This window comes from Oncorhynchus tshawytscha, linkage group LG25 (assembly GCF_018296145.1).
Source record: "Oncorhynchus tshawytscha isolate Ot180627B linkage group LG25, Otsh_v2.0, whole genome shotgun sequence".
Taxonomy (NCBI): domain Eukaryota; kingdom Metazoa; phylum Chordata; class Actinopteri; order Salmoniformes; family Salmonidae; genus Oncorhynchus; species Oncorhynchus tshawytscha.
In genome coordinates, this window is record NC_056453.1 from 2,112,233 (window position 1) to 2,134,158 (window position 21,926).

The 21,926-nt window shown below is 41.9% G+C and overlaps 1 protein-coding gene across 2 annotated transcripts in view; it reads right to left on the reverse strand.

The window, feature by feature from the left end:
• Window positions 1-17,721, reverse strand: part of ccdc186 (coiled-coil domain-containing protein 186) — a 1,196,038-nt gene extending 1,178,317 nt beyond the window's left edge. Inside the window, exons 1-3 of one of the 2 annotated variants that reach the window (XM_024387342.2) lie at window positions 17,371-17,719; window positions 3,272-4,172; window positions 2,374-2,500 (exon numbers count right to left, since the gene is read on the reverse strand). In XM_024387342.2, coding sequence (XP_024243110.1) covers window positions 2,374-2,500; window positions 3,272-4,152 — 1,008 coding nt within the window. In that variant the 5' untranslated portion in view covers window positions 4,153-4,172; window positions 17,371-17,719. Of the gene's footprint in view, window positions 1-2,373; window positions 2,501-3,271; window positions 4,173-17,370 lie in introns of both variants that reach the window. The other variant, XM_024387343.2, reaches the window with a different exon arrangement.
• Between the last annotated feature and the right edge of the window lie 4,205 nt (window positions 17,722-21,926).

Below are 21,926 nucleotides of genomic sequence, written 5' to 3' on the forward strand. Positions count from 1 at the left end.
TGTAACATAACAAAATGTGTACAAAGTCAAGGGGTCTGAATACTTTCCGAATGCATTGTATAGGAGGACCTGTTTCAAATGGTAAACTTTAACCGCTCAATACAGAATAGCCGTGTGGGCGCAGTCCCTTGGAAATCGGTTGGGAACAAAATAATTTGTATTTTATTCAGCTATGTTCAATTGTATACTTGTTACTATAAAATAATGCGACGGGAATTAAATCAAATCAAATTTATGTCACATACACATGGTTAGCAGATGTTAATGCGAGTGTAGCGAAATGCTTGTGCTTCTAGTTCCGACAATGCAGTAATAACCAACGAGTAATCTAACCTAACAATTCCACAACTACTACCTTATACACACACAAGTGTAAAGGGATAAAGAATATGTACATAAAGATATATGAATGAGTGATGGTACAGAACGGCAAGATGCAGTAGATGGTATCGAGTGCAGTATATACATATGAGATGAATAAAGTGGCATAGTTTAAAGTGGCTAGTGATACATTACATAAAGATGCAGTAGATGATAAGAGTACAATATATACATACGAGATGAATAATGTAGGGTATGTAAACATTATATTAAGCAGCATTGTTTAAAGTGGCTAGTGATATATTTTCCATCAATTTCCATCAATTCCCATTATTAAAGTGGCTGGAGTTGAGTCAGTATGTTGGCAGCAGCCACTCAATGTTAGTGGTGGCTGTTTAACATTCTGATGGCCTTGAGATAGAAGCTGTTTTTCAGTCTCTCGGTCCCAGCTTTGATGCACCTGTACTGACCTCGCCTTCTGGATGATAGCGGGGTGAACAGGCAGTGGCTCGGGTGGTTGTTGTCCTTGATGATCTTTATGGCCTTCCTGTGACATCGGGTGGTGTAGGTGTCCTGGAGGGCAGGTAGTTTGCCCCCGGTGATGCGTTGTGCAGACCTCACTACCCTTCTGGAGAGCCTTACGGTTGTGGGCGGAGCAGTTGCCGTACCAGGCGGTGATACAGCCCGACAGGATGCGTGAGTGTTTTCTGGTGACAAGTTCGTGAGTGTTTTTGGTGACAAGCCGAATTCAGCCTCCTGAGGTTGAAGAGGCGCTGCTGCGCCTTCTTCACGATGCTGTCTGTGTGGGTGGACCAATTCAGTTTGTCTGTGATGTGTACGCCGAGGAACTTAAAACTTACTACCCTCTCCACTACTGTCCCATCGATGTGGATAGGGGGGTGCTCCCTCTGCTGTTTCCTGAAGTCCACAATCATCTCGTTAGTTTTGTTGACGTTGAGTGTGAGGTTATTTTCCTGACACCACACTCCGAGGGCCCTCACCTCCTCCCTGTAGGCCGTCTCGTCGTTGTTGGTAATCAAGCCTACCTCTGTAGTGTCGTCCGCAAACTTGATGATTGAGTTGGTGGCATGCGTGGCCACGCAGTCGTGGGTGAACAGGGAGAACAGGAGAGGGCTCAGAACGCACCATTGTGGGGCCCCAGTGTTGAGGATCAGCGGGGTGGAGATGTTGTTACCTACCGTCACCACCTGGGGGCGGCCCGTCAGGAAGTCCAGTACCCAGTTGCACAGGGCGGGGTCGAGACCCAGGGTCTCGAGCTTGATGACGAGTTTGGAGGGTACTACGGTGTTAAATGCTGAGCTGTAGTCGATGAACAGCATTCTCACATAGGTATTCCTCTTGTCCAGAAGGGTTAGGGCAGTGTGCACATCTTTCTGCTAAATGAACAAGGGTAGTCCACATTGCCAGATCAAGGCCTAACATAAGGACAACTCAGAATATGCTATTCTGTTCATCTGAAATAGGCTACATTTTTCTCATATCATGTTTCTTTAGACCTGCCTAAAATAAATAGATTTACTGTGATGGTGGAGGCTATATTAAATAGATTAGACATTTTAAAATGTAGATGTTCCAAAAGGTCTGCATCAGTGGCTTTTAGGCTATGCACGGAAGCCCGGAGATGCTAAAAGTGTTTATCAACAGTCGATTACCATCAGATCGGCAGTTATTTGCATTAACGACCCAGCCCTAGCCAGGCAAAGAGGATGGGCTCCACCTCAAGAGTCAGATTTCTCTTGCCACCATGGCTTGATCTTTTGAAGGTTCAACCTGGGTTTTCATTAGTACTGTAGGTTGAGATGCATTTGTGGGGGGGGAAACAGTATTATTGCGGCATCAGTATCATTATTCACAATTGAATGAACTTGTAGCGTCTCCATAAACTACCGATATTAGATCATTCAAAAGGGAAACTCAGGTGAGAAGATGTCTAAATGGAAAGCGTTGGAGTAAAAAGTAAGCAAGCCTTGTCCGAGCCAGCCATGAGGCAGCTTAATGGACGTGACACCAGTCTGGAGTTGGAGTGCTTACCTTCTTCACGGTGCCCATGTGCTTTTTCTCAGTCTCCACCCTCCTCTTCAGTTCTTCCCTCATGGTGTCCTTCTCTGAGCAGATACCCAGGACCAGCTCCTGATGCTTGTTGTTTTCATCCAGTAGCCTATAAAAGGTCAACAATCCAAGCATAAGGGTACAGCCACACAGACACATGAACAGGGATGGAAATTGTATATGAAGTATGTTTTTGGGTAAAAAAAAAAAAAAGTACAATATCTCTATTAAAAAGCATAGCTTAGAAAAATGTTTCAAATAGACAAGAGGCCATTTTCTACAGAACAAGTTTGGGATATTACAGTTTGTGATTGCAGAACGTGCATAAAAATATGAGACTGGATAATTCATCCATCCACAAAAAAGGCAGGGATATACAGTAGACCTACAATGGTATCATGTGAATGTTTACTTGGCACACAATATACCAAATTATAGTGACATACAACTTGTAAGAATATTTTGAAGATAAATACACCACGCGTACTAAAGGTCAAGAGGGAATTAACGATCAATGGAAAGTGTTTTTTCTGTAAAGGGGAATTAATTATCAGGGTCAGAGACATGGGAGGAATTTGTCTAGGCATTGAGCCTGAAACAAGATACTTGTTATCTGGCCATTGGGCAAATTTTATTGCAAGGAATTCTAATTGGTCAACCACAGGCTAGGGTTGAGTTATAAAACTACATCCTGTCCCTTTGTTCTGTCGAGAGAATCACTGAGGACAGGGGAGAATGAACATCTACCTCTCAGCATAACATTTATGATTTGTCCCCTTTGAATAAACCACATTTTGTCCCCGATTTGCTTTGGGGTTATTGAAGAGTAACATCAACTGCTAACAAACGTCAAGACTTTGTCACCATGGAATGTAATTACCTTTTAATAGCCTTTTCCTGCTGCACATACTTGTACTGGATGCACTTCTCGAAAACCATCGGAGAGCCATCCTGGTCAGCCTGCATGCCATTTACATGGGGTCCACCCTTGCGCCCCCCTCCCCCTCTCTCAGGCAGCTGGCAGGAGAACAGTTCCTGCTCCAGCTCATCCAATAGGGACTCCTGGGAGACCGACCGCTGGATCTGAGTCATGAGCTTGCGGCTGCAGTCCGTGTCGTAGGGGCTGGGCAAAGAGTTGGTGTTCGTGGGGGCCATCGTTCGTGGACTGGAAATTCCAGGGTCCGCAAAGGCAGAGCTGGGTGTGGAGGGTGTGGCTGGGCTATTGGTGACGTTTTCCTTTGTGGGGGAGGGTTCCACGGAGCACTTGAGGGGGACATCGACATCTGCTGGTTGAGATTCTGCGTATCTGTTCGGAATAGAGGTTGAGCAGTCACCCACTCCAACTAGAATAGTGGGTGGAGATTCCACTGCCTTGCCCAGAAGCAACGACAAGCTTTCTGTCGTCACCTCCAAAATCGAGTTGGTGCTTTCCATTACCTCATCCAAGACAGAGAGTGGACGTTCAGTTGTCTCATCTACAAGAGTTCTTGCGTCTTCGATTGAGGTTGTCCCAATATCACAGCTAATGTCCACATTGACAGACTCCTCTCCACCCTCTTGCTGGCACTTTTTCTTCTTCTTGTGTTGTATTCCATCTCCCTCCAGACTCTCCTGTTTGATGTCATTCCCCCTTTCTGCACAGACCTCATTTTCCTCCATCGTTGTGTCACTCCTGTTGACCACTGATGACCCCTTTGGCAGGGAGTTGACCTCTGATTCCTGGGCCAGGTCTGAGGCAGAGTCTGGGTCAGACTGCTCCATGGTTTTCCTCAGCTTCACACCTGACACACAGAGACAGAGAGGGATGTGGGGTAAAGAGAGATGAATGGGATTGAGTAATATGAAACACTTCGAGCATAAAATGCACATATAGCCTAGGCCTAGAGGATACCCTTTGGAATTTGACAGGGCAGGAGGTAGGCTAATAGTTTTAATGGGACCTTTGCATTAAATGGGACTAACACCACTTCCTTTTACAGTAACAGACAGCGATGATGCCACTAATTTCCTTTTCCTTCTTACCATTAACCCAGCGGGGCAAATCAGGGGTTCTACACTAACTTTTCCCACAGCATATGATTTGGTCACACCATTTAAAAAATAAATACAATTGATAATGACCTGGCCTGTGTCCCATAATGTGCCTGCATTCCATACAGAACCTGATGTGCCTGCATTCCATACATAGCTAGCTAGTTAACGTCAGCAGGTTAATGTCAACACACCATAGTCATGGATCCACAAAAATCAATCGAATGGTACTCTACTCATGACAATAAAATCTGATTTGACATTATAGTGGCTATTGCTGTTTTGGTTGTTTGTTTTTTGCTTATTGATATTGCGAATATAATTTTGCCACAGTGCTGGGAGCTAACCAACCATGTTCAATGTTGGCAAGCTAACATTAGGCTCTAACTAGAACAGCAAATGGCTCTGGGAAACAAATAATAACAGCTATCAGCTAGCTAGCCAACAGTACACTTTATGAAACCACTTTGTCAAAATTAGACTAGACTATCTTAAATCATGCATGATGAACGTGTCTCCCTATCACGGATGCCATGCCACGGTCGCCCTTAGTTTGAATATGTAACCCGGAGACAAGTGTTTTTTCCATCTCTTTTGCCATCATACTCTAATTCCCCTGATTTCAAAACTTGATTCTCCAGAAAGTGGAGAGCAACACTTATACAGCTCCACTACAAAATACATTTTTTTAAACCGCAATCGACAGGATTACCGACACAGACTGACGAGCTCAAATAGACAGAAGCCATCTACGGCAGACCAATCCGAACTCCTCATGTTCCAGAAGGCATTTCTGCAAAGAAAAACTGCATTTTGATTAAAATATATATATATATGTTTTTACGTTCAAACGGCTCTCCATGGAAGACGAGACTTGCGACATACGCCTAGTTTCCTGAATCGGGTCACATGTAGGCCCTACACGCACCGCACACAGCAGGGATTGACATTCAGGTAAATTTGCCAGTGGCACACCGGGCCAGTGCCAACAGAAAACTACTGGCAAAAATGACAAAAAAATACTGACACTGGTCAAGATCTGACAGGAAAGCCAATAATGCATTCATCATTTCAATAGTAGGTGATTTTGTCTTTCATTTGAGGACTGAGAAAGTAGCCTATACAGGGTTCATATAAACATTTGCAAGTCAAATTCACACACTTACAATATATTTTTTAAAGCACTTGACCCTACAACCGCTGGGCGTCAAACTAATGACCAGTCATTCTGACTGCAACATTATAAACAGTGTAATTAATATATTTCAAATATGCTACAGCAAAAATAATAATTTGGTTGTGTTTATGAAGGCCTTGAGTAACAGAATATGATTTGTATGTTATTTCCAATACCACAACAGAATTTATTAGTTTGTTACTGTAGGCTTTATGAGAAAAAAAATTTCAAGTGTTCAATCAATGTTATTATTCCTGGAGTGCCTTTGTTACAACTATGAAACAGAAAGCATGTGTTGGAAGATGGTAACAACTTATTTAAAAAATATATAAAAAAATACCCCAACCACAGTCAAAATCCGGGCAGTCAACTGATGAAAACATGAGCAGCTTAAACATCATTATAAGCGCTAAGTGGCCTTGATAACTATGAAATAACACGTGACCAGATTCAGGAAACTTCAGGATTCAGGAAACTAGGCTTATGTCGCGGGTCACTTCACACGAGAGCCGTTTGAACGTAAATTTAATTTTTATCAAAATGTTTTTTTTTGTCAGAAATACCTTCTCGAACATCTGAACTTTCATATGCCTTAATAACAAACTTGTATGCAGTCTGAAAATACAAATACAATTGTTAAATTACGAGCCTAGTTGGTTAAGCCACAGAAAAAGACAGAAATCTTCCCGCTAGCCATGATTGGCTCAGATAATGAGTGGGCTGGACATGCCGAGGGATGAGTTTGGATTGGTCTGCCATTTAGCGCGCTTCTGTCTATTTGAGGTGGTCAGTATAATTAATCCGGTTTAACGCGGCTTTTTAAAAATAAAATATATTGCGTAGTAAAAATAAAAAGACTCCACTATGCAAGTATCCATTTCAATAGAATGTCACTGCAAAAACTGTTACAGAGCACTCTCGTCTGAGTATGCCAGTTTACAGAATAACTGATGAATTTAGGAAAACTCAACACCAGTTGAATATTGTCTGTGTGAGTAAACGTCGGCAAAAAAGCACAATTAAATTGTTGCCAGGAATGTTAGCTAGCTAACATTGAACCTATTTGGTTAACTTTAGCTAGCTATGACAATCGGGTTGTATTGCTAGTACTCTATGGATTAGGATTATGGTTCATTGTTCAGATAGCATGTCTAAACAAAAGACTCCACTTCACCAGATGATTACAATGACCCATCAAGTTAGCCAGGTGTGTCTGACGGTGATTACAGCTATCTGGAATGTCTTTCAGCATCCGTAGAACACACCTGTCTCTCCTCCACCAATCATACAAGGATAATTTTCTAATGCCTCCCATCAGAAAGAGGTGTGTTCTACAGGTGACTCTCCTTCACCAGTCATACAAGGAGAATGTTCTAATGCCTCCCATCAGAAAGACCTGTAGAACACACCTGACTCTCCTTCACCAGTCATACAAGGAGAATGTTCTAATGCCTCCCATCAGAAAGACATGTAGAACACACCTGACTCTCCTTCACCAGTCATACAAGGAGAATGTTCTAATGCCTCCCATCAGAAAGACCTGTAGAACACACCTGACTCTCCTTCACCAGTCATACAAGGAGAATGTTCTAATGCCTCCCATCAAACAACTAAACTCAGCAAAAAAATAAAATGTACCTTTTTCAGGACACTGTCTTTCAAAAATAATAATGAAAACTTAGGACACTAGAGAGGCCTTTCTACTGACCCTGAAAAACACCAAAAGAAATATACCCAGAGTCCCTGCTCATCTGCATGAACGTGCCTTAGGCAGGCTGCAAGGAGGCATCATCGGACTGAGCTTGCTGTCATTGCAGGCAATCTCAATGCTGTGCATTACAGGGAAGACATCCTCCTCCCTCATGTGGTACCCTTCCTGCAGGCTCATCCTGACATGACCCTCCAGCATGACAATCCCACCAGCCATACTACTCGTCAGTGTTCAGCCATGGCCAGCAAAGAGGCCAGATCCCACATCTGGGACCTGTTGGATCGGGGGGCGAGGGCTAGGGCCATTCCCCCCCAGAAATGTCTGGGAACTTGCAGGTGCATTGGTGGAAGAGTGGGGTAACATCTCACAGCAAAAACTGGCAAATCTGGTTAAGTCCATTAGGAGGACATGCACTGCAGTTCTTAATGCAGCTGGTGGCCATACCAGATACTGACTTTCTTTTGATTTGGACCCCCCTTTGTTCAGTGATACATTATTCAAATTTCTGTTAGTCACATGTCTGGGGAAATTGTTTACTTTTTGTCTCAGTTGTTGAATCTTGTTATGTTCATACAAATATTAACATGTTAAGTTTGCTGACAGTAAATGCAGTTGACAGTGAGGGGATAATTATTTTTTTGCTGAGTTTATATAGAAGATAATGCAATAATGTTACCAGGATGCCACTCAGGACACTTGGGTGGAAAGCTGCTGCCATCCCATGTGACAAAAGCAGCAGTATGGCAACTTGGGTTGCAAAGGGTCAGAAACTTTCTGGTAAATTTTCTGAATAGTTCTATTATTCTATACTATTTTAGTTAAGCCCGGGAATTTTACTTAAATTCAGCAAAAAAAGTTAGCTTACAACAATGAACTTTTTTGTGGACACAAGGCAAATCTAGGTCTTGTGGCATATTTTGGTTCAACTATCCCCAATTCAATGGAATTGCAACCCTCTGCATGCACATGGCACTCTTCCATCACATGTGCAGCCGATTCTCAATATCACACACTAATGAGATTAAGTGCATTTGAGCTAATGCTATTGAGCCCACACTATTACAGTCGCGGCCAAAAGTTTTGAGAATGACACAAATATTAATTACCACAAAGTTTGCTTCTTCAGTGTCTTTAGATATTTTTGTCAGATGTTACTATGGAATACTGAAGTACAATTACAAGCATTTCAACTGTCAAAGGCTTTTATTGGCAATTACATGAAGTTGATGCAAAGAGTCAATATTTGCGGTGTTGACCCTTCTTTTTCAAGACATCTGCAATCCACCCTGGCATGCTGTCAATTAACTTCTGGCCCACACTGATGGCAGCCCATTCTTGCATAATCAATGCTTGGCGCTTGGCAGAATTTGTGGGTTTTTGTTTGTCCACCCACCTCTTGAGGATTGACCACAAGTTCTCAATGGGATTAAGGTCTGGGGAGTTCCCTGGCCATGGACCCAAAATATTTATGTTTTGTTCCCCGAGCCACTTAGTTATCACTTTTGCCAAAGCGCTCCATCATGCTGGAAAAGGCATTGTACGTCACCAAACTGTTCAAGGATGGTTGGGAGAAGTTGCTCTCTGAGGTTGTGTTGGAACCATTCTTAATTCATGGCTGTGTTCTTAGGCAAAATTGTGAGTGATCCCACTCCTTTGGCTGAGAAGAACCCCCACACATGAATGGTCTCAGGATGCTTTACTGTTGGCATGACACAGGACTGATGGTAGCGCTCGCCTTGTCTTCTCTGGACAAGATTCATCAGAGAAAATGACTTTACCCCAGTCCTCAGCAGTCCAATCCATGGCTTCTTTGCTGCCCTTCTTGACACCTTCTTCACAACAATTGAACCGCTCTCCTTGGAAGTTCTTGATGATCCAATAAATGGTTGATTTAGGTGCAATCTTACTGGCAGCAATATCCTTGCCTGTGAAGCCCTTTTTGTGCAAAGCAATGATGACGGCACATGTTTCCTTGCAGGTAACCATGGTTGACAGAGGAAGAACAATGATTCCAAGCACCACCCTCCTTTTGAAGCTTCCAATCTGTTATTCCAACTCAATCAGCATGACAGAGTGATCTCCAGCCTTGTCCTCGTCACTCACACCTGTGTTAATGAGAGAATCACTGACATGATGTCAGCTGGTCCTTTTGTGGCAGGGCTGAAATGCAGTGGAAATGTTGTTTTGGGATTCAGTTCATTTGTATGGCAAAGAGGAACTTTGCAATTAATTGCAATTCATCTGATCACTCTTCATAACATTCTGGAGTATATGAAAACACACAAATCGGACGATTTAAACGGTATCAGCTTCTTTTGATCCTCCAATCATCGGTATTGTTATCTGGGTTGAAAAATCATAACTGGTGGACTCTGTCTACAGATTTTCCCTTCTCCCTGTTTTTTTGTTTGCTTGGAAATGTTGATGCTGGTAGGCTAATGCAAACTAAGCAGAAATTACAGTTTCAAAATATTCTGTGGGAAACATATTTTCATACTCAGGTCGTTTATATGACAGTCCGCTTCCGCCTGCAGCAGGAAAAATGGAGACTGCACCGCAATTATCAGAAGAAACTGTGTAACCTAGCATTTATAGTATAAATGCTTTGCCATTTAATTGGAAGTTTTGTTATCCTCCCACAATGTATGGAAGAAATGTCAAGTTATGTGCAGCATCATTAGATTTGTTTAAGATTAAAGTTATACTGTGCAACTTTTACAAGGTCTGGATGCCTTATGTGGAATACAATACAGCTGCATTAAACAGAGACCTTTTCACACAAGCACTGATATTTAACCCTTTCTCCTAGGCTGTCTCCTCCTACACATCTGTACAAACACTGTACAATCATTCTATCTTTTTTGCTAGGCAGGACACTAAGTGATACGGGCCATAAACTTTTATTTCACCCTTAACGTGACCTGCCCCTCAGCTATGGCACCCCTCATTTCTCTATTACAGCTGATGATTAATAAGGATGTAAACTCCATATATCATCACTTTCCAACCTTGTTGAGGATGGCTCGTTGTCAGGCTCAAAAAGCCTCAAATTTGCCCGGATGGCCACCATTTGTCAAGCCTTGTATTGGTCAACCTGTTACGTGGTGACAGGGGTCTCGGGATCAGGCAGCCAGGGAAGATCAGTCTGTGACAGAGCTGAGGTGAATTTTTGCAGGTACAACATTTTATTCTCTCTGTTCAGCAAACACTGGACAATCCAGATGAAAATAAGGAGGAGGGCGCCCAACAAACATGAGTCAAAGTGCAATCAAAATGTTTTATCATAATTGAAAAGTAAAAGGCACAACACGCACATAGGTTAGGCTACTATGGTGGGCGAGAGTTGCGCCTTTTCAGTTTTCAATAAGTATGGATTACCCATTTATTTGTCTCTGCCAGCAAATAGCCTACCTTTTAGGGGGACTATGTCCTATAGGCCTATGCAGACATAGCAAGTCTCACGGTCGGTCATCATTCTTGCTGCCTCTATTGCTCTACTGCTATTAGATAGTAATAATAGCCACCTCATAACAGCCACCTCATATCACTATTTGACAAGATAACTTGAGGCTAGAGCTGACCTTGCTGTAACGTAAACTCATCCCATTCCGTACAAATGTGCGCAACCGCGACATTCAAACGAGGCTACAAAGAAAACGAATGAGACTGTAGCGACTGTGTTGACTTCAAAATCTGGGGTGTGAACTAAGTTTCTATTCAAACGTTGATCGACATGGTAATGGCTCTATAGTATTGGAGAAAAGTAGAAAAAAACTGACCCTCCATTACATCGTGACGGGTCATGCCGTAACGTACAGCACGCATAAAGCTACTATTTCTGTCTTACAAATTTCTCTCCACCGGGTGTAGCACTTCTAACATCCTTTAAAAACAAGAAATGTACAGTGACGGGGTAAGGGGGATACCTAGTCATTTTTTGCGTCATCATTGCATGTGATCATCATTCTCAAAGCCATTGTTTACTTCTGAAGATCACTTTAGCACCGCCCTAAAAATCCGATTCAAATTCGACATAAACCTTCAAATAGGTATGTAATGACACATTATGTAAACTCTTTATAATGTTTTATTTACATTTTAGAGGCGATAAGGTGATAAGTTGGACAGATCGAGTGAAAAAAGCCATTTTCCCACACAAGATCTCTCCTTCTCACTATCACGCATTAGTTTCGCTTCCCCACCCGCCATTTTTTTCAACTCGAAGGAGCTCATTGCCTTCTTGAATTATGCAGAAACGGGCAGCGTGGAAGTAATATCATTAATTTTGTTGGAAAGGGGAGAAAATGTGCTTTACAATGGTATTGACATTACAGTTGATCTGAAAGTATTACGTTTTTGGGGCGCTAAAATAAGGTCAATTGTACGGACCAAGGCGATGTACAAAAGTGAGTGAGTTTACGTTAGTAGCTACTCACTAGCTTAGCTTAATCATTCACCTCGGGAGAGGGAATGAAACAATAGCTAACATTACATGTCAGTTAAAATCCTAGCTCAGCACTGCGAATAACCCCTCGTTATAAAAAAATGTATGTTAAGTTAAACAGCAGTTACCTTGCCAGTTGCATCAGTCAACTAAAGAGTAGACAATTAATGTTATTTTTAAACAACTCGGTGAAAGAGCGCAACATGTACGGTGAAAGAGCGCAACATGTACACTGAAATATGCTTAACTCTCCTGTGCTGGTCCAGCCAGCCTTCCAGAAGCTTTACCTTCACACAGCCTGTCAGCCCACTCAGTGGTGTCCATGTGGTCCTAAAGCACACTGTTGCCTTGTTTTGCAGCATATTCCAATGATAAAACTGGGGGACACACAAATCGTAGAATGTGGTAGGGTCATGCCCCTTACTGTAATTGCATGTATGCATTTTCAAAAGCCAAAAAAGTGGTCCTAAAAAGTACAAAATAAAAACTTTATGCTTAAGTAATTTCTCCAAGGTCTATACAGGTTGTTACACACACACACACACATATGTATATATATATAAATGTATGTGTATATATATATATATATAAGAGAGAGCGAGAGAGAGAGGTGTGTGGTTCGAAGGTATTTTAGATGTATTTCTACATTTAATGGGATCCTATGGGCGAATGGCGTAACATGATATGCCTATAAAGTATCTAAATATGTGGGATATTGACCTTAAACTTTCTTGGGATAGCAAACAACAGTATAGGTAAGGGCTAAAACAGGTACACATGTCAAAATGTGGAAAATACTCCTTTAAGTGGAGGATGCTCTTTACTGAAAAAACTCCAGATTGTGTCTTTAAGTAAATTAAACAGGGTTTATAAACTCATATTTCTATAAACCCCAACTTAATCAATCCAATTGTTTTCAAAAAAAATAATAAATACAATAGTTGTAAGCATTGGTCCTAGTAAATAATTAAAGTTACCAGCAACTATACATTAGAATTAGCTTATTATCACTACCGAAGCTGACCTAAAAATGATGTGGTAATTAGAAATGTGTTTTTCAGTAATGAGAGGCCCTTAGCTCAATCTGCAAGTAACAGGAGACTGCCATTATGAACCAGCAAACAATTGACCACATGACTAAAGCCCATTCATTCCTCCATGTTGGTGAGGTAATTGTTCAAGGTTTTTCCCAATTTTAGTTTTTTGGAAAGGGAAGGTTAAGTGTTTTAAAGGGGGTGTTTGAGAATAAGGTACTCATTCTGAAGAAATATAAGTGAATAAATTAAATTAACTTGTGCTCATCTAAGAACTTCTCCTCTAGATGATGTATCATGGGTGAATAAATCTATTTTCAAAATGATAGGAGTTTCTACAGGAACTTGAAAAAGTGTTATGGTAATGCAAAAACATATCCACAGACACCGTTTTTACATAATAAATATTATAGTTCCATCTAAAACTTCAACTAGTATACCATTTACCGTATACCAAACTACAGCAACATAGAATTTAACCCAGAAGCATTTCGGTAAAGAGAAAATGGGGTGAAAATATACAAAATTCAGGTGAAAATGTCAAATGTATTTAAAATGACACACTATGCCATAAACTAGCCATCTTGTCTTCAGAATGATAGTTGATTGCTGCAGATGCATCATGGTTTTCTTACTCAATTTGGTACTGCCATAGTTAAAACTGGTTTCATGAGAATCACCCATGCAGTCGACATGTCGGAATTATTTTTGCCCATAATGCAACACTTTGAAAGGCTGGTCACCCACTTTGTCATAAGTGATCCAATCGAATGCCCCACTGACTCCAGATGTTATGTCACAAAGCTAGGCTACCTGTTTCCAAGACAAAAGCTGTGTTCGAATAGCCATACTGTATACTACATACTTCATGAGTATGTACTACATATTATATACTATTAGTTCATTGTAGTATACTGTAAACAAATGGTATCCTTTCAGTTGCATGTACTAACACTTCACCTGTCTACCAGAAGTTAACTTCTTGCGTCGAGCAATCCCGTATCCGGGAGCGTAATCATAGCCTCAAGCTCATTACCATAACGCAACGTTTCCTATTCATGAAAATCGCAAATGAAATGAAATAAATATATTGAAACACAAGCTTAGCCTTTTGTTAACAACACTGTCATCTCAGATTTTCAAAATATGCTTTTCAACCATAGCTACACAAGCATTTGTGTAAGAGTATTGATAGCTAGTATAGCATTAAGCCTAGCATTCAGCCGGCAACATTTTCACAAAAACAAGAAAAGCATTCAAATAAAATCATTTACCTTTGAAGAACTTCGGATGTTTTCAATGAGGAGACTCTCAGTTAGATAGCAAATGTTCATTTTTTCCAAAAAGATTATTTGTGTAGGAGAAATCGCTCCGTTTTGTTCATCACGTTTGGCTAAGAAAAAAATCCGAAAATGCAGTCTCTACAACGCCAAACTTTTTACCAAATTAACTCCATAATATCGACAGAAACATGGCAAACGTTGTTTAGAATCAATCCTCAAGGTGTTTTTCACATATCTATTCGATAATAAATCATTCGTGGCAGCTGTGTTTCTCCTCGAAGCAAACTGAAAAATGCACGCAGCTGGAGATTACGCAATAATTGCGATGGAGGACACCAAGCGGCCACCTGGTAGATGTAGTCTCTTAAGGTCAAACTTCCAATGATTTGCCTACAAATACGTCACAATGCTATCGACAACTTGGGGAAACGACAGAAAGTCTAAGCTCCTTCGTGACCCATACACAGGCATATAAGGAGACATTGGAACACAGCGCATTCAAAATCTGGGGCACTTCCTGTATGAAATTTAATCTTGGTTTCGCCTGTAACATCAGTTCTCTGGTACTCACAGACAATATCTTTGCAGTTTTGGAAACGTCAGAGTGTTTTCTTTCCAAAGCTGTCAATTATATGCATAGTCGAGCATCTTTTCGTGACAAAATATATTGTTTAAAACGGGAACGTTTTTTTATCCATAAATTAAAAGAGCGCCCCCTATATCCAAGAAGTTAATGATGTTGCTATGCAACCTCCCGCTAGCTTATTAGCATAACAAAAGGCTAGCTAGACATTTTACAATTTCAGATATGTTCGTAAGGTCAATCTGGAGTGCCAGAGTGTTGTCAGGTTGTCCGTTCGTAAATTGAGAGTGTTTCGCTCGCTCTCGGAGCTCGTCACTGGATGCTCTGGCCGAGGTGCATGGTTGATCTGAGTGTTCTGACCTCTCAACGGCAGTCAAGCACCTAAGCTAAACTGGCTAATGTTGGTTAGCTTGCTTGCTATTTCCAGACAAAAATGAGACAACACCTCACTCTGACCATTTTACTCGCCCTAGTAGAGCTGGTTAGGTTGTTTTCATGTTATCCAGAGCGTTGTTGACTTTAACTGTGCTGCTGGGAACAATTTAATTACGCTTTATTGACAATGTTTACTGACACCGGCCATATTCTACAGGTGTTGAGCGTTCGTAAATTCATCAGTTATTCTGCGTTCTGGCACATTCAGACAAACGTGCACTGAAATCGGAGACGATAACCAGAATTAACAATGTCCAGTGAGAACGCACAACGACTATACCACTTAGCTAAGAATGACGTGAGTAATCAAAACAAAGAAACATTGGATAGTTAGTTAGATTATAGTTAATATACTGCCTGGCAAGTTAGATGTATTAGAAGCCAACTATCGTTAGGTAATTGGCTAACATATATGCTGCTGTGATGCTATGTGGTTTGTAAGGATAGCATAGCTATCAAATTGTCAGCCAACATAACATGTAAGGTAACTTATTTGAAAAGTTGTTACTTTATTACATTGCTCAACATGTCATAATTAGTTAAAGCAATGAATTTGTATTTGTGTTCGAATACCCATACTAAAATACTGTATACTACATACTTAATGAGTATATACTACTAGTTCATTTTAGTATACTATAAACGAACAGTATGCTTTCAGTTGAGAGTACTCTCTCTTCGCCTGTTTATCAGAAGTTGATTCTGTTGCTATGGAACCTCTTGCTAGCTTAACAAATTACTAGTTCGAAATTTTACGACTTCGGGTGTGTTCTTAAATTCAATTGGGAGTGCCAGAGTACGCTAGTAAATTCAGAGCCTTGTCAGATTGTCTGTTTGTAATTTCAGAGCGTTTCACTCTCTGAGCTATTCACTGGATGCTCTGGCCGAAGAGTAGGGTTGATTTGAGTGTTCTGACCTCACAACGGCAGTAAAGCACCAAAGCTAACGCTGGCTAGCTTGCTAGCTATTTCCAGACAAATGAGAGAACACCTCACTCTGACCATTTTACTTACACCGGTCACATTCAAAGGGTGTTGAGCACTCGTAAATTCATTATTCTGCGCTCTGGTACACTCAGACGAGAGTGAGCTGAAATTGGAGTAGATAGCCAGAGCGAATTCACGAAAGCACCCGAATGTCCAGCTAAGAATGACAGGAATAATTAAGTCAATAAACATTGGGTAGTTAGTTAGCCTATAGTTAATATACTGGCAAATTTGATGTATAAGTAGCCAACTAACTTTAGCTAACAACATACCGGTACATACTGCTGTAATGATACGCTATGTTGTTCGTAAGGACAGCATAGCTAACAAATTGTCAGCCAATATAATATAAGGTAACTTATTGTTAAAGTCATTAATTTATTACATTGCTCAACATCTTCTTAACATTTCTTATAATAGGTTAAAGCAATGAATTTGTATCCCCTCTTGTGGTACTTCCGCTGCATATTGTCCTTCGTTTCCTTCAAATCTGAAGGCCCGCCTATTTCCTGAAGAACTGCATTATGGGCCCTAAAAGCACGGAAAGTGTCCACTGCTGATATACTTCGTATTTTGGCGAATTTAGTACGACATCCGGGAACTTTTGGTATACTACCTATAAGCATACTATATACTCAATTTACGTCACAAATAGTATGGTAGTGTGAGTATTCAAACACAACTAAAGTATTTTGTTAGAATACCCCACGACTGAAGGTCCTCTAGAAAAGGATGTGGGCAGTGGTCATTTAAGATGGCACGAGTGCCATATAACTAGGATTATGGTAATGACTCTGCCTGTCAAAAGTCAATAACCTAACCCTATGTAACAAGTACAACCTAAGTTTGTATACAAGCAGGTGGCTAGACAGCTTTCGTCAGCTAGCTCATATGCCGCCTTTAGACCACCTGGGAACTCGGTACATACGAAGTCATGGCATCGGTGATCTTCAGGTCGGAGCTCTACAAACTGACCCGAGTTGGGTTAACGTTCAAAACATTTGGCCTAGTCGGAGCTCATTTTTTTCCGAGTTCCCAGGTGTTTTGAATGTGGCACTATGATGCATAGCTGGTATTCTGGCTAGCGCAAGTCATATTGAATGCCATATATATTGACGTTGAAGTCATTTTCTATCTAGTAATAATACAACGACCAATAGAAATAGCTAGCTAAACACATCTAGCAAGTTAGCTTACGTTAGCTAGCTAACCAACGCGTTAGCTACCACTAAAATGTATTCTGTTAACTAGACAGAAAATAAGATACATTGATAGTTTGCATTGCAAATACCCACCTTATATGATATATCCATTTTGTAAGGTTCCGATGTTTCAAAAAAAATCGACACTTTCCTTGACAGCTGATCCAGCTCAGCTGGTTACCCCCAACAAGTCGCTGAGGTGACAGTAACACCAGAGACGGAAAAGAAAACGAGACACCCCTCTCGCTTTTTTCCCCAGTTTTTTTTTCTGGTTGAATGAAAGTCAATTAACTAAGTAGACCAACCCGGAACTGACAATCGTAAAAGTCCTGAGGGAACTATTGACCACGTGAAGGTCCTATCTTCATTAATCCACCATCTTTGGTGACACATCAACAAATATGGCCACTGCAGGAAAGATCCTTGCTAGATTGGTGTGAACGGGAAGATGGCGGAAGTGGAGACTGAGTTCGAATTAAGCAGCGCGTCGAGTGAATTTGGTGAAGATGAATGTTGTGAATCGACTACAGAAGTGTCTAAAACTGGAACTAAAAGGAAATGGTCCAAAATTGGATTGGGGGATACGTGTCTAAATGATAATGAATCGCTTCTTGTTGCGATGAGTTTGTTGTGTAAGGATGCATATGTGGGAAACCCGTTTGAGGTGTCAAATAGTGAAGTATGCGCTTGGAAAAGTGGAGTCTATCAGAGTGACCAGGAGTGGTCTTATTTTGATTAACTGTATTCATGAAGAACAGAGGAAGATTGCATTGGGCAAAAGAATCCGGACAACAGAAGTTGTGTTTTGAACTTCGGAAGACCGTCCCCGTCCAGTGGTGTAAAAATACTTGAAAGTACTACTTAAGTGTTTTTTTGGTGCATCTGTATTTTACTTTACTATTTATATTTTTGACAACTTTTACTCCACTACATTCCTTAAGAAAATAATGTACTTTCTACTCCATACATTTTCCCTGGCACCCAAAAGTACTAGTTACATTTTGAATGCTTAGCAGGACAGGAATTCATGCACTTAAACACAAAAATCCCTGGTCATCCCTACTGCAGCTGATCTGGCAGACTGACTTAACACAAACGCTTTGTTTGTAAATTATGTGTTGGAGTGTGCCCCCTGGCTAGTTGTAAATGTTTGTTTTTTTTAATAAAAGAGATTGTTGTCTGGTTTGCTTTAATACAAAGAATTTGAAATTATTTGTACTTTTGATACTTAAGTATTTTCAAAACCAAACACATTTTGACTTTTAATTTACTAGGTGACTAACTTTTACTTAAGTCATTTTCTATTACGGTATCTTTACATTTCCTCAAGTATGACAATTGGGTACTTTTTTCCCACAACTACACATGTCAAAGGAGTCATCTCAGGGTTGACGACATGTGTTCAGGTTGAATAACTGAAGAGAATTCCTGTTGTGGGTGGTGCCAGTGTCTGACCCGGTGGGTGAATGGAGAAAAATAAGAAAGTCTGTCGGTCCTGTTTTTTTAATAAAGAGCAAATACCTACACGTGTGATGAACCCATCATCGCTGCAGTGATTATTGAGTATCAAACATCTAAAGAACAATAAATACCCAGGTATTGATGGAATTATGTTTGAATTTTGCAAGTTATTTCCTGAACAAGTAGCTCCCTTCCTAATTGTGGTATTTTTAGAGAGAATTCAAAACAATGTTCTCCCGTCTACAATGAATCAGGGATTAATAACACTGATCCCTAAGCCTAAAAAATAAATACTTCTCATTGATAACTGCCGTCCAATTTGTCTTCTTAGTAATGACTATAAGATATCAGCATTACTATTTGCAAAGAGAATAAAGAAGTCCTGGATTCAATCATTGATGAAACACAGTCTTCTGACTCCCTCCAATAACAAACGTTTTTATTAAAGTCAGCACAGTCCCTATAATCATGAGGATTAGGTACCACCCACTAACTCTTTTAGTGGAGAAGGTGCACACAATAAGAAAATTGTCAATCTTAATTTAGACGCTGGGTCACGACTCCCGCCTGTTCGGGTGGTGCTCGGCAGTCGTCATAAAAGGCCTACTAGCCGCCACCAATCCCTTTTTCTTTTCGGTTAGTTTTGTCTCATTTGTTACACCTGTTCCTATTTTGTACAGTATGTGCTTGATTTTCTTCCCTATTTAGCGTACAGAACTACCCACCACCAAAGGACCAAGCAGCGTGATGTAATGGACTCCTGGACATGGGAGGAGATCCTGGACGGGAAGGGACCCTGGAGGCAGGCGGGGGAGAATCACCGTCCACAGGAGGAACTGGAGGCAGCCAAGGCTGAGCGGCAACATTACGAGGGAACACGGCTGGCAAGGAAGCCCGAGAGGCAGCCCCCCCTCCAAAAAAAAAATGGTGGAGGGGCACACAAGCAGAGTCAGGTTGGAGACCTGAGCCAACTCCCCATGCTTACCGTGGTGATCATGGGACTGGTCAGGCCCCGGGCTATGGGGTGAAATTGGAGGTGAGCGAAGGAAGCGAAGCCGAGACTGTGAAGGAGTTGATGGGGAGATTGGAGGAGAGAGTGATGAGAGAGCTGCTGTGTTGGTGCATGAGGCACGACATCCGCCTACGAAGCATGTCCGCGATTTGATGTCACCTGAGTCAGCTCTCCATACTCGTCCTGAGGTGCGTGTTAGCCATCTGATGAAGACTGTGCCAGCCCCACGCACCAGGCCTCCTGTGCGCCTCCCCAGCCATGCACGTCCTGTGCTAGCTTGGCACTACAGATCTCCAATACATGCTCTGAGCCCGGTGCTCTACATTCCAGCTCCCCGCATCTCCCGGGCTAGGGTGAGGATCCAGCCAGGACGGATGATGCCAGCCCTGCTCTCCAGACCTCCAGTGCGTCTCCTCGGGCCAGGATATCCTGCGTCGGCTCTGCTCACTGTGTCTCCAGTGCGTCTGCACAGCCCAGTGCGTCCTGTGCCTGCGCCCCGCACGTGCCGGGCTAAAGTCACCATCCAGCCAGGACGGGTTGCGCAGGCCCTTAGTTCGAGACCTCCAGTGTGCCTCCACGGCCCGGTCTATCCTGTGCCTCCTCCACGGACCAGGCCTCCAATAGGTCTCTCCAGCCTGGTGAGTCCTGTGCCTGTCGCCTGTCCGGAGCCACCAGAGTCTCCCGCCTGTCCGGCGCCGCCAGAGTCTCCGGCCTGTCCGGCGCCGCCAGAGTCCGGAGCGAGGGTCCCCACTCCAGAGGCGCCACCTAAGTGGGCCAAATTGTAACAGGTGAAACAAAAGGCCCACCCGGAAGAGTCAGGTTTTACGGCCGGAGTCCTCACCTTTGGGGGTACTGTCACGCCCTGGCCATAGAGAGGCTTTTATTCTCTATTTTGGTTAGGCCAGGGTGTGACTAGGGTGGGCATTCTATGTTCAACTTCAATGGTTTGTATTTCTTTGTTGTTTGGCCGGGTGTGGTTCTCAATCAGAGGCAGCTGTCTTTGTTGTCTCTGATTGAGAACCATACTTAAGTAGCTTTTTCCCACTGGGTTTTTATGGGTAGTTGCTTTCTGTTTTTATGTCTGCACCAGACAGAACTGTTTTGGTTGTTCTCTTTGTTGTTTTGCTATTCAGTGTTCAGTTCAACTAATAAAGGATGAACACGTACCACGCTGCACCTTGGTCCTCACCTCCTTCCAACAGCCGTTACACGCTGTATATTGAGCCCATTTATACCATTCATTACTTGCTACTTTCTTTACTATTTTGTCCTTGTATTGTTCTGGGGTTGAATCAACAATTGGGGTTACAGTCACCATTTCTTGGCGTAAACTACTAGGATTGATTGGAGTGTTCCAATTGGAGTGTTCCAAATGTTTTGGAGGTACCCAACTGGCACTGACGTTTCTGACCTATCTCTAATGGCAGTGGGCGGTAGCTGGGTTGTTACTGCTGCTGTTTTAATTACATCTATTACTGCTGTTGTCTTTACTACAGCCGTTACTTCTGTCTGTCTTGTCAGAGGCTCTAGGTTGTGGTCAAGCTGGATAATAGACACATTATTCCCTTCAAACCATTTAGTGCTAACTATTTCTATTATATATTCTTCACCTTCCTTTTGAACACACTTGTCCATGGTAATCAGCCAATTAGCTTCTCCTTTGTTTATTTTTATTTTACATCCATTTCAGTCCCAGATGGCTTCTCCCAATGTCTGATGATGATCCACAGAGTGCTATTTCTGGTAGAGGTCTGATTCTCCTAATTGAGAGGGACCTCTGAACTTCTGCATCCGTTAATATTTGATGCTAATCCTACTTTTATCCAAAGGAGATTTAATAGACACTTGTTTTCTTACCCTACTTCTGACATACTCTGTAGTTATAAGTGGATCTATTACCATGTTTCCTAGGTTTGCTGCTGTTGCTGTCAAGCCTATTTTACCACTCTTCAGTTGTTTTGATTTCCACTGTCAGACAGACCATGTGAGGGCAGAGAAGTCGATGGTAGGGAAATCTCCTCCCCATCCTCCTGTTGATGTTTCTCCATCCACTTTGACAGTGCCTCTGTCAGGGGTATCTGCCAGAGTAGGTGTGTCATCAGAAGCAACAGGCATGTCACTCCTCCCCATCCCTGGACTCTCCGGATCTTCAGGCTAGTGTATCTGTTGACTATTG